We start from the raw sequence: 15313 nt of genomic DNA, 5'->3' as shown, positions 1-15313 counted from the left end.
AAAATGCAAGATAAAATTAAATAATTAATTAATTAATTGCAAAAACGTTTTGTTTATTATTTTCATTTGACTTCATTATTTGCTCTTTATTGAATTTTGTCACATTTAATTTCCACAAAAAATTTATAATTTTTGTAAAATCCTTTTTTCTTGCAGTTGATCATATTTTTGCTGAGAATATCACGAAACAGATCACCAAATAAATCACCGCGTCACATATATTTACTATTTTCTACGAGTCCTCCTCTTCTTTTTCTGTCTCTGGGCGGCACATTTTTCAAAATATATAAAAATAGCGTGTTCATTATTATTCTTGTGTCACTCGGAAAGTCGTGTGTGTGTGCGATGGGATCTCGTTGGTTGTCAAAATAATTAATTCACACAAACGTCTCGTGCTCTTTGGGGTCACTGGCGATCAGTTCGCGCCGCTTCCACTTCTGCGAGGCGCGGTTCGAGTCGGAGGCGGGCGCGGCCCCCGCACTCTCGAGCGCCTCCACGTCTGGAAAGTTGACGGTCTGGTGGCGCGTGTCCGAGTATCGCCGCCGCGTGTACTTTTTCTTCTCCTCTTTGGCCGACGGCGTCCGCTCCACCTTGCGCAGCACCGTGTGCAGGGTCGTGGTCACCTTCGACCCCGAGGTCACCACCTGCAACTTTGACTCGGACGAGGTCATCAATTTTGTTTTGCTCGGCTCTTCTTTTTCCTTTGGCTCTATCGTGACTTTGGTTGGGATGAGGATTCGTCCTGAAATTATAAAAAGAATTTTGTTTTTCTGTTTTGCTGGAAATTAAAATTATTTAAAATATAATTACAAGGCAAAGCTTCCTTTTTGGTTAAATTCCAACAAAAAAGGGATGGGTTAGTTTTATCAGCTATAAAATAAACCTTTAAAATTGATCATTTGGTGAAAAATTATACTATAAACTAGACCCTTAACGCAACAAATGAAATTGGCATGAAGATCAAGATCATTTTTCACAGGAATATTATGTAAATAACATTGTTCTTGTTATGAATATATAATAATTGTTAATACTAATTAATACAATTGTAGAAAAATAATCATTTTATTATACAAAAAAAATGCAATAAAATTTATAATAATTACTTGTTAAAATTTAAAAAACATAATAAACTATGTTTAAATATAAAAAGTAAATTTATTGAACTAAAATAGATAAATTTTATTTGTTAATAAAATTTTAATTTAATTAATTTTATTTGTTATACTAATTATTATTACCTGAAATTCCCTCATCAGAGGGTGAACTAGCGCCAGACACAGGGCTGAGGGTTGATCCGATGGCCGAATCGGTGCTCGGCCTGCTTCTCGTGGTCCTCTCATCTTCAATGTAAGGAATATCGTCCAGGCTGAACGGGATCTTGAGACTGGCAGTGATGACGCCCGAGGCGTCCAACGATGGCGAGCGGGACGACGGAAAACTGAGGGTGGGTGGACTTGTGATGGGGGTTGCGGGTTCGCTGCCGCCAGACCGACGCCGCCGGCCTTCCTCGGACGAACTTTTTTCTCGCTTCCGCGACCCTTGGAACCAGCGAGAGGTGCTTTCCTCCTCCTTTCCGCGCTTTTTCGAGCGCTCGCGTCCCCTGTTACTGAATATTAGTATTTGTAAAGATTGTCTTTCAATTGAAATTTTCATTTAAATTTAGTCCGAAGACTTTGGATTTATTTTACGATTAAATAAAAAATATGTATTTTTTCCTGTTTTCCCCTTAGAATTTAATAATTCAATTTCAGATAATATGAAAGTTTTATTCAAAAACCTGTAACAAAGTTAATCAAATTTATTAAAACTTTTCTTTTTACTTGCATTTTTCAATTTGATACAAAAAGTCCAAACGGTAAGAAGAGGAATTATGAAATTCTGTATATTTTTTCTATTAAAAACATGGTAGGAAGAAGATTGCAATATTTACTTGTTTCCCAAGTCTGGTCCTCCCATGCCGGCCGTTTCGTGCAGGAACTCTTCTCGCGTCCACACTTTCTTGGGTGAGTCAGCCCAGCCCCTGTTGTGACGCAAACACGCCATTAATAAACACAACAAAAATTTCGCGGCTCATTTCGCTGCCTCACCTCTGAGGGTCTTCTGCTGTTATGGAGACGGGGGTGAGAGTTCCTTCTGTGGGGGTTCGCGGCACCGAAGAGCCACCCTCGCTGCCTTCGAAAACGCTGTTGTCCCCATCATCAGCCAGACTGCAACAATTTGAAACATTTTAGTTTAAAATTCATATTAAAAAAAAAACTTCGTCTGTATTGGATTTTATTGAGATACTGATAATTATTTCTTTATATTTTCTTATTTTTAACTAGTACATGAGTTTTTTAGTTCCTTCTAACTTTATATTCTAATTACTCTGACTGAGCAAATCGTATCATGATTTCCTAAAATTTAACAGAGTGGTCTGTAAATTTTCAATATCCGTGTGCCTGGAATATTACCACAAACCTGGTTATTTGATTTCTCATTAAATCTTAGTAATTCATGTCATCATTTTTAAGAGGAGGATACTTTTTCTTTCATTTAAGTCTGTAAAAAATGAATTAAGTTCATGAAAAAAAGTATTTCTTTTTTCACGGTAATAATTAAATAAAATTATTTAACATGAGGTGAGATGGTTTTCATAACAACAAAAAGTATTTTGATAGTAAGAAAGCTGCAAAAATGTGGGTCAAAGGTTGAACCCAGGGTAACCTGACTCTATGGTTGAAGGTAATGACCAAAAATATTAATATAACATGCAAATATAAGGAACTTATTTAAAATGTTTTAATTTAATATGAATTGGGGATTATGAATGAAAAGTTGTTCTTACTCGTCGCTGCCGTAGCAGAGCTTCCTCAGTAGCTGGTCCAGAGTGTCTGGGTGACTGTCCATCATGTGCAAATACACCTCGTCCAGCAGCTCGGCGGACACCTATGCGGCAAATCATCGAGTTAGACAGACGACGAGAGAGCGAGCGAGGGCTGGTCTAAATTTAGGCCTAGCTGTCGATATTTATCACTCACTTCAAACACTTCGGCGTGGTGATCAATTAGAGATCGCGTCACGTTGATGGCGTCAGAGCGCTCCTCGGGTTTGTCCACCTCTTTGGCGCCCTGCTTGAAGCAGTGCAGAATGTTTGGAGCGAACAGAGTGGCCAGGTTGGTGCTGTCCATTTTGTTGCCGGCCACCACCTCGCCTGGAACAAAAGTTCACGATACATTTCACTTCTTCTGCTGGCTTTTTGCCGCCGCGTTTCGATCACACGGAGACGAAACGGCAAACAAGCAGGGCGGACTGTTTGTTTCTGCGAGCGCCGCCGGCTATTTTTGCAACACACACACGCAGACTTCAATCATTTTGCCAATTACTGCAACAAAAGACTCGTGTCTGCCTTTGAGTTGCGACCCTCAAAACAATAGATCACGACTTAAATAAATTCTCGACTATATTTGTAAGTTCTATTTGTGTGTTTATTTAAATTCAGGGCTGTTTCTGTAAAAATCCTTCAATGGTTTACTAAAATATTTTCAGATCAATACAAGCAGAACGCGCAAATAAATTCGTATAATTTATTGAAAACTGATGTAAATAAAAAATTTCCAAAATAATTTTCTACTTAAAAAATAAAAATCTTTCTTCTTTGCAAGCAATCACAGCTTTAAACATTTTGATACATGGAAAAGGTGAATTTCTTGAGATATGTTTTGACTGATATTTTTTATTTTTAAACTTTAAAATTCATATCCAATTATTATTTATTCAAATTATATTTAATACGTATCATTTTGGAATGAAGTCAAAATTTGTTCAAATATGTAAACAATTTGGTTTAAATGCATCGATTTATATTCTTCTCAAAATTTTGATAATAACAAACTCGTCTTTAAAAAACAAACTTCCAACGTAAGCGAAATCATTAAAAATTCGTTTTATTTAAGTATTTACTTAAAATGATTTTAAAGCTGTTTTAAAAAATAAGGTAAATATAAAAATTATGAAATTAAATTATTTTTGCTACTATTTAAATATATTTTAACTTTACTAATATAACATTATCTGCTAGCAACAAGTTCTAATCGTTTTTTGATTGGATCAACTATGTCTTTGATTCAATTAGAAAATATACAAAAGCAATCTTTTAATTGAATACTACACTTTGCAATGGTCCAACACATCTCATAAAACGTCAAATAAACCTAATAAGGTTATTTTCAATACAGTGAAAATAATTTTTTTTCAAAACGGGTGTACTGCAACAATATTATTTCTGATTATTTCCAATAATTTGGTCTAAAATTGGAAAATAAAATAAAAGGAATTAGAAGATAACTCCATAAAATAAGCAAATGATTAAATACATTTAAAATTATCACAGTACCTGAATCGTTTTTTCTATCACCGGCGTTTTGCGACACATTGTTGAGGAAAGTGAGAAGGGTGGCGAGCGTGTCCCTGTTGGCGACGGGCAGGAGCTGCACCAAGTGGCACAAAGCCTCCAGTTGCAGCCGCCGATTTCTTATTCCTGCACAAACTTTCGTTATTTCCATTTCCTTTTCGTTTTTTCTTCCAACTCACGCTGCGTCTGAATGAAGGCCGGGTAAAGTTCTCTGCTCATCAGCGGGTCGGGCAAGTCTCGGAAAAACTCCTTGAGCAGCGCGGCCGCGTCGTGTGGGCAGAGGTCGGCCGCCATCTCCACGTCGCGTCCGCTGTCAAAGTCGTCCCTCAACTGCCGAGTAAAAAAAAATATTGGTATTCGTGGCGCTATCCGAGTCGCAGCTTTAATTACCTGTCGGACCCGCTTTTTGGAACTGCTCACGCGGAAAATGCCCAAGGTGGAGAGACCGTATTTTGATATGTGGTTGCAACAGGTCGAGACGAGGTGCGGCACCGACGGCGAGATTGGATCGTCGTCCGAAGCCACTTCCAGAATACCTGCCGGCAGCGATTCGCAAGACCCACCCTGAAATCAAGACAGATTTGTGACTTAATTAGAGCTTGAACGGAAAAGAATGAAACTGTATTAATAATTTTCAATAACTTCTGGCGCAAAAGTGATCAAAATTAATTACGAGGCTTAAATCAGTAATTCTTTGTTCTTACAGTATTTCACATTAAAAATGACGTTTCCTACATTTTTTTCGTTTTTTATTATAAAAATTCAAGAACCTCTCAATTATAATATTTCGTAAATAAGACACTATAAAAAACTATTCTAAATTTTCTTCTGAAATTTGAAGCGAGAAATATTGCGAGTGCGTTTGTTTTCTTTGTGAAATATATTGAAAACTTTTGCAACCACTTTTTATGTATTGCTCATGACTTTGTTTAAACCAATGTATAAAATTAAAACGATTTTCTATTTGCGTTTCTGTGGGATTTTACAACAGACTTATGTTTATGTTGTAAATCGCTATAGAATGAAATTTAAAATTAATACTATCATAAATATTTTTCGTGGCATTCTTTGCATGTGTAACACAGTTTAACAAAAAACAGCAAAAACAAGATAAACGTATATATTTTTCAACTCAAAGTTTAAGACAGAAACCAGAGGTAGCAACAATATATTGTAATAAAAGTTTTTATTTTTTATAAAATAGCCAGTAGCACACTAAGTAAGTAAGATGAAAAAAATTATTTGAAATATTTAATAAATTAATTGTAAATAATAAATTTAAGTATAAATAATTATAACTTTATATTAAAGCAACATAAAATTTTTATTAATAAAAATTTTTGTTATAATTAATACTTGACAAATAAACTTTTTTGTATGTTGTTAAAATAATATATAAATATTATCATTTTTATTTTGATACAATTTTAGTAAGGTCATTTATTCAAAAACTGATATTTAGCTCAATCTCTAAATTTGCAAAAATTAACTGTATTCAAGAGTGCTTGATCTACTGATCACGTTCGGACAGACCCTACTCGATTTCCGAAGCACACACTCGAAACGCCTACGATCGTTTGCACTCGAGTGAGTGAGACGAATGCGTGAGCATGTGGTGGCGTCGCTTTTCCTAACAAAGTAATGCGACGCTCCATTAGAGGCAATTTGCTGCGGCTCGCAATTCATCGCGGTTATGCAGCCCGCGCGGCGCGAGTGCGGCTCGGGTTGCAGCGCTCGTAAATTGCAGTACCTTCTCGGGCTTGGCCGCCTCGGCCAGCGAGGAGCAACTGGTTCTGCTGCCGTGGTGCGACCGCCTCCGCAGCTCGGTCCTGCCCTCGCTCAGCCGGTCGTTGGCGATGCACTGCACCAGGGGAATTCCGAACACCAAATTGGCACCATCTGAAAATCAATCACATCCGCCAAAATTTATTTCCGGTGATTTTTTTTATAAAGTTTTATGTAAAACGTATTTTAGAGCTTAATTTTTGTTCTAATTAAAGAACTCTTACCTGTCTGGTTTTAATTTTCCAGATGTGAGATTTGTAATTTAAAAGTGCCTTAATAGACTCATTTTTCTTCGATAACTAATTTGATACATTTTGCACAATCTGTGTTCATTAAACTAAATTATCTTACTTTTTTTGTAAGATAAATAATGCAGCTCATAGTAACAATTTCAAATTTGAATGATAATCTTAATTAATCATGAAACCAAATTTAATCTTTGCTTTCATTAGTCCACCAATAATTAATACACGAATTCAGTAAAAAATATGTAAATACTTAAGTAAAATTATTATTTCTAATTGTAAGAGCAGTTCTTCTAGATAATTAAAAATGCAAACAGCTTAAATACTCTAAATCAACTGTGAATGAAACTTAGACTTTTCGAATAGAGTTCAAAATTTTGTATATAAAATAAAATCTCTTGTTCTCCTTTCTAAAATGTCTGGTTACCCATTTTCTCAAAGCAAAATCAACCCCGCTCGTAAAAGGGTGGAGGAGATGATGATGATGAAGGGGGTGTACATCCAGATCAATACCCCTCTCTTTTTTATATTAAAAAAGGAAAGATGGGAGAGCGCGTGGTGCATTTATTTAGATGACACAAGAGCCGATATTTTGTTTACGCCTCGGCCTTGTTTATTATTCGCACACGTATGTGTAGGTACAGGGGTAGTTGTATGTATAAAAGGCAGTCGGAGCTACGAAGGCAAAAATAGAGCGCGTTATTTGTTGATGTTAAGACAGTTTCACTTCTCTCGCTCGCGTCGTTAATTCGATTTTAATATCAAAACCCGCCAACTCTCGATTTTATTACGCGATACGCTATTTTCGTCGCTGCTCATTTGCATCCGCCGTCGGCAATATTAATTAAAAGCCGGTTTTATTGCGCCCCTGTCACATTTGGCCGCCCCACTAAGTGCGAAAGAGCGAGGGAGGTTCTGCCAAATTCTGCGCGGTGCATCGAGGCTCTTGATTATTTTGACTGCGGGAAGTGCCCTTGGGAGTGAATTCAAAATTAACAAAACCTCTAATTAATCTTCACGAATACATAAACTAGGAAAGTTTGGTTTAACCGAAAAAAGAAATCTTAGCAGTTTTAATTTTTACCGTTTATGGGTAGTGCTTTGAGGGACATTTTCCAAGATTTTCCACTGCTTGTCGTTTAAAATGTGGTGTATTTTTCATTAATTTTACTACAACTTTGTAAAAAAAATCCTCCAAAGATGGTAAATTTTAATAGTTCAAGCTAATTTATTATCACCATAAGACAAATAAAAAAATGACAATATTGTTACTTCCATGCAAAATTGATTATGATATAAATTATGAGTGATAGAATAAAATGAAATTTTAAATATTTAGTGAGCTTATGGGATTCGCTGATTCTAACTTACAATTAGTATGTGAATATCCTCTCCATTATTTTTTACGTCTTAATCTTAATTCATTCGGTTTCAATTTTGGAAAAAATACAAAGTATCCTCTGTTTTAATTATGTCTACTTTCAGTGTTGATAATCTCATGATAAATTAATCTTATTACTTAATCCTATTAAAATCATTAAATCACATAATATAATTATGTATGAAACAGTTAATTACCTATTGATACATTTGATATACTTGCAGGTAAATCCTTTCAACGATATATTTTATTTTAATTAACTTTTACTGTTGAAAATGTCTTTAAAAAAATACATAAATTAGTGTTATTGAAGTATTTAAAATAAATATAATCAAATATAATTAAATTAAAAACAATTTTGCAGCCAATAATTAAGTTATTTACTTTTTATCTTAGATTTAAAATAGTTGAAAATTAAAATATTTATAAACGTTTTAAAATGTTATAAAGTTTTACCTTTTTCTTTGTTTTCATCTTTTCTGCCCGTGTCAAAGAAGCCTGTTGTGAGCGCTTTCCTCTTCAAAAGATACGGCCTTCTTTTCGGCTTCGCGGCGGGGGTTGTGCTTTCGTCTGAAATTGGACAAACACAATTAAGAGAAATTCTTCCAGCGCACCTTAATTAAGAGCAAGATTTCAATTACTCAACGGGGAGAATTAATTCCAAGAAATGCGGAAATTCTCTCTTGTTCGGATTTCCAAACAAAAAAATCAAATTCAGGTCATGACGCGAATCGCGTCTGGTGCACGTGGAGGAAAAAGCACGTTGAATTGCACACCAGAGAGAGATAAATTTGCGTCTCTAGCTCGATTGGCGGGTAATTTGCCCACGTTTGTAATCATCCCTTCTTGTAATTAGCAGAAGGAAACACGATATTCAGTATGTTTGCGCTCAAAGGGATCTAACGACGCCTAAAATGATCGCGCAGCCGAGTGCAAAATCGCGTTCGAAGAAATTACCTGCGGGCACGCGAATGCTGACTCCCAAGTTGAGCTGCTGCAGTTTGGCCAGGGCCACCTGTTGAAGGACGACCCTCTCGATTTCCGACAGTTGCAGCAGCGACGATCCCAGCAGGTTGACGCTCCTCCCCGTCACACTCGTCCACCGACATTGACCCTGGAAAGCAACGTTATTGAATCAAAGGTATCTCACTAAAAAAAGTAGACCGCTTAGAGAATATTGATTTTCTATCTAAAATTATGACAGAGTGCTAATTTTTCTTTTTTAATAAAAAAAAATAATGAAGAAGAGACTTTCGTGAAGTAAAACACAGGCTTGTAACCAAAAAAGAAACTGCTTTCGTTGAAACTGATCAAAATAAATTTCTTCTGCTAGGATAAGCTCGTTTTTCACTTCAATATAGGCATTTTGTTTCATAAAATTTAAATGAAATGATTCAAATAAATTATAATCATTCAAATTATTTCATTAAATTTAGGCTTAAAGCTTCAAACCAGTTGGCGAAAACATTTTAGTTACAAAAGTTTGAGCTAAAAGGGAATTCACTAAAAAATTAGCAGATCAAAAAATGTTTGGAAATTAATTGCTTTCCTTCTTGCTATTATCGTTATTTTTCTTGTTATCCCTATATTATTATCCTCAAGGCTCAAATTACGGAGGAGAAGTGGCGCAAAATGCGAAATGTGCATTAGTGCAAACAACCAGTGACATTGAGTAAATTGAATTCAGGGAAAATTTAAAAAAAAAAATTATAACCACGTACCAGTTCTATACTTGTTAGGACAGCTGTTTAGGCAAATTCGAGCTCTTGTCAGGTACTTAAGTTACGTGCTTAAGATTTTTCGCCAAGAAATGCACAGGATTGGTTTGTACTTTAAGAATATTTAATTAAAATTAAATTTACAAGTTGCTCGCTTTGTTTACTTTCCTGTCCTATATTTTTACCAATTTTTAAGACAGTCAAGATTGTAGATAGCAAATAATCATTTTTTGCTTCAATGTAGCAGGGAAATAAAAAATTTAGCCAGAAAGAGCCGAACCAATCAATAGAAAAGGCTAAAAAGTACTTTCATTAACTAATTTTTATGAATTTTATTTAGCATTTAGCATAGCTTTAAAAATATGGGCTGAAAATTTTTATTTAACTTTTATTAGAGTTAGATATATTTAAGTACTAGGCTACTGTGGTGTTAGATTTGTTAAAAAGTAAACACCAATAATATAATAAAGTTCTCAAATAAATTGTTACTGTCTTCCTCTAAACATCATTAATCATTACTTTATTTAACAAATTTTTAAGTTTTTAATAACTTATTATTTTTACAGTGATTAACAGGACTATATAAATATTACATTCAAATTTTTTTCTGGCTTGAAGATCAAAGTTAAAAGATGATGACGTACGACGAATCAGAAAAATAAATCCCCTCCTTGAAGCAAATATGAATAAAATTCTAAATCAATCGGCAAGGGAAATCCGAGGCTTCAAAGGGTATTTTTAATCATCCCTGACTCGACCGGCGGCACAAAGGAGTGAAAAGTGGCCGTGTGAGAATTGCGCTCTCACTCGCGTACGTCAATTCGCTCGTAAAAGCCTCACGTTTATTTTAATTCAGGATGTGCACCCTCAACAAGCCGGCATATTTATTAATTTAATGAATCATCGGGTAATTGCGACGGAAGGGAGAGTGCGAAGGGCCAAGTCTTTTTCTTAGAACGCACGCGACTCGCCAAAGATAATGATCGCGCGCGCCGGCCCTTTCAATTAATGATGCTCGCTATCTAAAAACGCCCGAGCCTTGCTGCCGTCACAGATTTCAAAGAGATGCGCGCCGAGCAAGAGGAAAAAACCGGCAACAACTTCAAACATCTCGCGACGACGACCAGTTTTTACTTGCAAGGTGTAAAAGGGTTAAAGGCTCGAGCAACAACGCGCGGAATTCGTGTAAGACGCGCTCAATTTGCCAAAGGATACGATCTCTCGCGGAGGAGATTTTGCTCTTTTGTCTCTATCATCGCACTTTCAAATGAAAACTGTGCAAAACAAGTTGCGAAAGAAGACCTTTGCATTTAATCAGAGGTCAAATGAGGAGGAAAAATTCCATAAATTAATTTTCAACTATGATTCCTTGTAAGCTTACGATATAAGTATAACTTTTTTTGCTATACACAGTTTTTTAGTCATTAAATAAATTTAATTTAAAGTATTTTATATTAACGATATCAATATTAAAAAAGTGTTCTTCATGGTCAAACATAACAATAAAATTTCATTTTATTTTTCAATATTTCCTCATACAAGGTGTAAAATAAATAAAATTTAGCACATATATTAGAAATTGCTTCACATCCAATTGAAGATTTTAACTGTATTTTAAAATTGAATAATGTTATATTAAATATATACCAAATATGTTAAAATTAATATTTTAAATATTATAAAAATTAAAGAAGAAAATTATTTGCATGAGGATAATAATAAATTTTCATATTTAAATTTTTTTTAAGAAACACAAACTGATATACACAAACGTCATTTTAAGAAAGCGCTTTTTCAATATAATTTGGGTGGAAGTGAATGGCCCCCGGAATAGGGTCTTAAAATTTTACGAGAACAAACTCCTCCACTCACCTGCGGCGTCCACAATGACGTCGACGATGGAGTCGCTCGGCTCTGGCTCTTTGATCGCGTCCTCCAAATTTTCTTGGCCATTAATCTCGATCCGTGGTGACCGACGTGCGATGAGGACTTGGACTTCTGCATTGCTGCAACAGACACGGGAAGCGACCGTTTAAAAATAGTGTCTTCTCACACGCGAATGCGTCTATTCTGGGCGCTGTAATTAATGATTCGCGATATTTTCAGTTATGTTTTAATGGGTTGACATGTTTTCCTACGGCTCGCAACTTATGAATTAAATTGTGACTAATTGAAAAAATCCATCTCGCGCGAAACCAGACCTATCCGAGTGAATAAAAAATTTGTTTGTTTAAATGTGCCAAAAATTAGAGAGACTTTGAATTTGGTCTCGCTTCGGATTAGAAAATTTTAGCGAATTAATATCTTTGAAAACACGGCGGGCTTATTTTTAAACTGGCTCTTTCTCTCCAGCGGCTTTTTTAATTCAATTTTATTTTTTGATTGGCAGTACCTGCTGCGTGCTGCAGACCGCTGAACAGTTGTGACAGAAAACTCTGACCCTGTGACATCTCGCCGGCGTCAAAACTGTCCCTGCTCGAGAAACCCAAATCTGATGAATCGGAACTGAAAATAGCCGATTCCTCAAATAAATTCGGGTCTTCCGGCATACCGAGCCAGCTCTCGTTTGTCTGCACACCCTTTTCATTCTCGTCCTCAATCGGCCCTTTGGCCTTGATGAAGCGCAGGTTGCGGTCATAGTTGACCGTTTTGAAGCGGTCAGGTTTGTCGGCTGAACTTTTTTTGCGCGCCATTTTCAGGTAGCGCATCAGTTTGTCACCTACGGAGGGGCTGCAGTCGTCGACGGTGCTGCCCCTGTCAATGCTCGTCCTCCGGGGCGTGGAGGTCTGCGAGGGTGTTTGTGAGGCGTTTTTCGGGGTCGTCTCCTGCGGCACCGGAGATTGCGTACCTGACTCAGGAGCCGCTTCTTTCGGCTCGTGGATTATTTTGAGATCTATGATGGCCATTATTGCGTCACTAATTGCTAGCGTTTGCACTCCTTGATCACAAATTTTGGCGCGGCAAACCGGCGCTCTCTCAGACTTGTTATCTTCCTCCGTTGCCGGGGTGACATTTTTGTCCTTGAAGGTCGTCTTCAGGTCGGAGGTTTTAAAGGCGAAACGGAACGACTCGTAGGTTTGCGTGTCACGCGTTGACGTTGACGGCGTCGGCCGCAGGTCTGCAAAGGATTTGGGACTTGAGGGCCCGCCCTCAGAACCATGGTGGTATCCACTGCCACCTGAACCTCCTTTGCTGCCGCTACCCGCACTGGAAGTAGAAGAAGGTACGAAACCTTTCGTTTCATCTGAAGGGCTGTGCCGCCAGTTTGCCAGGTGCGACTGGAAACTGAAAAAGTCGCTTTTGCCAGTTCGCCTGGCGATGGCTCTCTCCTTCGGTTGAATTTGCCCTGAACTTGGGTAGTTCCCAGGTCGGGAGAGGGAGAGCCCTGGAAGGGTTAGATTGTGCCTCAGGTTGTAATTTCTAGACGAATAATGCTGCCCTGAGCCCAGGTTATCATCGTCATCATCGCTGACTAAAGTTTCAAGATTTGTTTCGTCTACGGAAATTGAACGATCCAGGTTGCGGGTGGAAGGCCGGTAGAACCTGGAGGTTGCGGATTGGTGCAGGTCGTGAAGGGCAGTTTCACTTTTGCGGATGGCGCCCTTGAACCAGGACTCCCTGTTGCTGTCAGTCTTTCCATCCCTTTCCTCTCTATCAACGTGCCTGAGGCGCACCTGCTCCCTGTCAGGGCTGCTCTCCACAGGTAGGTTTCCAGCACCGTACCTGATATTCCGGTCAATGGTCATTGTGCCCTGATCTTCCGTGGGCACGGATTTCCGCACGTCCTTTTCCTCTTGGCCGACGTTCAAACTCCGCACACTTTCGAACGACCCTTTCCCTTTTTGGCTTTTCTGTCTATTCCAGAAATGCGGTTTCTTTTCCACCTTTGACCGCCTCGAAGGTCCCGCCGCATCAAGGTCTACCCACTCATTCAGCTCCTCCTCCAGGGAGTCGCCTGGCAGACTATTTCTCGCGCCCCTCAAACGCGCACTAATAATGCCCAGTTCAAGTTCCGTGGTCGAGCCGGCTCGATCCTTGACCTTTCCGGGCCTGGGCGCCGCCCGAAGGCTGCGGCTCGTTTTCAGTGCACTCGGGTACGAACTTTTGCGCCACAAAAGGAATTTCTTCTCCTTCTTGCAGACCTCCTGGAAGTTGGCCTCGATGGCCGGCAGGTCTTCGTCCTTGTTGGTGGCACCTTCGGGGATCAGTTTGCGACCTGCGTCGGCCATGTAGCGCCATGTTTTCCGAGTTAGCAACCACCGCTCTTTTTTGCTTTTCACACATTTGAATGTAGCCATGATGTTGATGGCCCCACTCGCCTCTACACCTATAGCACTGCCAGAGTTGTTGGACTAACTGACGGGCTTGGAGCAAAAATATCTTTTACTCTTCTCCGAGAAACGGCCCGTTACCCCTACCCCCTAGGTCTACTGGCTTGAGAGAAGATCCTCGGCTCTACGCCACTTCGCTCTCTCTCCTACTGTTTATATCAATCCGAGGTGTCATCTAAGAGCGGTGTGATTTAATTTTCGCCGGCTAAAACTTCGTCCTCAATTAACTCTGCGCGCAAGAATTTTAACCCGAGCAAAAATATCCTCGGCTAAATATTTTTGGAACGGAAAAAAAATTATTTAGCATCATCTCGGTATGAAAAAAAAAACATGCGAGTAAACACGGAACAAAATTAGAGATCGTGGGTTGGAATTTCAAGCGCCTAGGTGGTTAAGAATTTTGTCACAACATAATTGGAAACTCATTTCCAGTGTATACGATTTGGCTGAAACGCCCAAATTGCGCCGCCGTAAACACAACTAGCCTCACTCAGTTTAGGTTACTTTCGGCAGCCGCGCTACACAAAAACACACAATTAGAATGCACGGAATGTCTTTGGCTTAAAAATAAACGCTGGCCGTCATTCTTGAAAATCACGTGGAAGGCGGTGAAAATTGGAGCTTTTTTTTCTCCCGCATTCGTCGAAGCGTAATTATTAAATTTACGCCCGGCCTTTGAGGAAATTTACGGAGGCGATAAATAAAAAACGCATAAAAATCAATTAAGATTGATGACGCACGTCTGTCATGTTCACAGCGGCGGCCAAAACAAACGATTTGAGTAATTATCCGGCGCGTGGATTTTATTATTATTATCATTAGTGTAGTATATAGTAGGCCTAGTTTTCCTGCTCGTAGCAAAGAAAGTAGTATGTGTGTAATTGTTTGAGCGAGCGCGCCAACTGAAGAGTTTATTATTTTTACGCGAAAATGACAACCCGTCTGTTACGTGTCTTGCGAAAAATGTAAAAAACGGCCTGATGGGTTCTAAATTTAAAACCTCTCGCATTCTACGCGCTGCTTTTGTGTGTTGAAGGAAAACTTCTTTTGAGCCGGCTTCTCTTACTTACTTACTCATCACGTCAAAGCACTCGCTTTAACGTGCTCAAAAATATGTTAACTAAAAAGGCCATAATTGAATGATTTTTTTACATGTCCCTTTCATCTTGCCTATAAAAAAACATACTCAGAAATTATTCTTTCATTTGATCTCACATTTTAAAGATTTGCCAATTATAAACTCTAATTAAAATGTCTCTTTAGGTCTACATTTTTTTTTAAACAAAAAGTTTTGCTCATTACAAAGGTACTAGTAATATTTGATTTTATTTTGCCGATTAAATTTGGTTGATAAGAAATTGATTTGGTAAAATTTTAAGGATTTTTTCATGCTCCTGAAAAAGGCAAAGTATATTTCCAAGAATTTATTTTTATCAAGATTTATCGTGCCATAAAAA

At 38.0% G+C, this 15313-nt stretch overlaps 1 protein-coding gene across 2 annotated transcripts; it reads right to left on the bottom strand.

The window, feature by feature from the left end:
* Nucleotides 1-47: 47 nt before the first annotated feature.
* LOC132205326 (uncharacterized) lies at nt 48-13880 on the bottom strand. 2 transcript variants are annotated; one of them, XM_059634306.1, is made up of 14 exons: nt 11918-13880; nt 11398-11531; nt 8765-8921; nt 8264-8377; nt 6147-6295; nt 4787-4960; nt 4576-4726; nt 4379-4522; nt 3024-3196; nt 2831-2931; nt 2091-2210; nt 1934-2023; nt 1242-1609; nt 48-742 (listed from the first exon to the last, which is right to left on the bottom strand). In XM_059634306.1, the coding sequence occupies exons 1-14, from the start codon at nt 13821-13823 to the stop codon at nt 378-380; spliced, it is 4146 nt and encodes a 1381-aa protein (XP_059490289.1). In that variant the 5' UTR covers nt 13824-13880; the 3' UTR covers nt 48-377. The 2 variants fall into 2 exon arrangements, with proteins under 2 accessions (XP_059490289.1, XP_059490290.1); XM_059634307.1 differs by having other exon boundaries at nt 1242-1603.
* Between the last annotated feature and the right edge of the window lie 1433 nt (nt 13881-15313).

The sequence above is a fragment of the Neocloeon triangulifer genome, unplaced genomic scaffold (assembly GCF_031216515.1).
Source record: "Neocloeon triangulifer isolate White Clay Creek 2 clone unplaced genomic scaffold, ASM3121651v1 ptg000002l, whole genome shotgun sequence".
NCBI classification, from domain to species: domain Eukaryota; kingdom Metazoa; phylum Arthropoda; class Insecta; order Ephemeroptera; family Baetidae; genus Neocloeon; species Neocloeon triangulifer.
The sequence above is the reverse complement of the archived record's forward strand: the minus strand, read 5'-3'. Positions and strand labels throughout refer to the sequence as shown.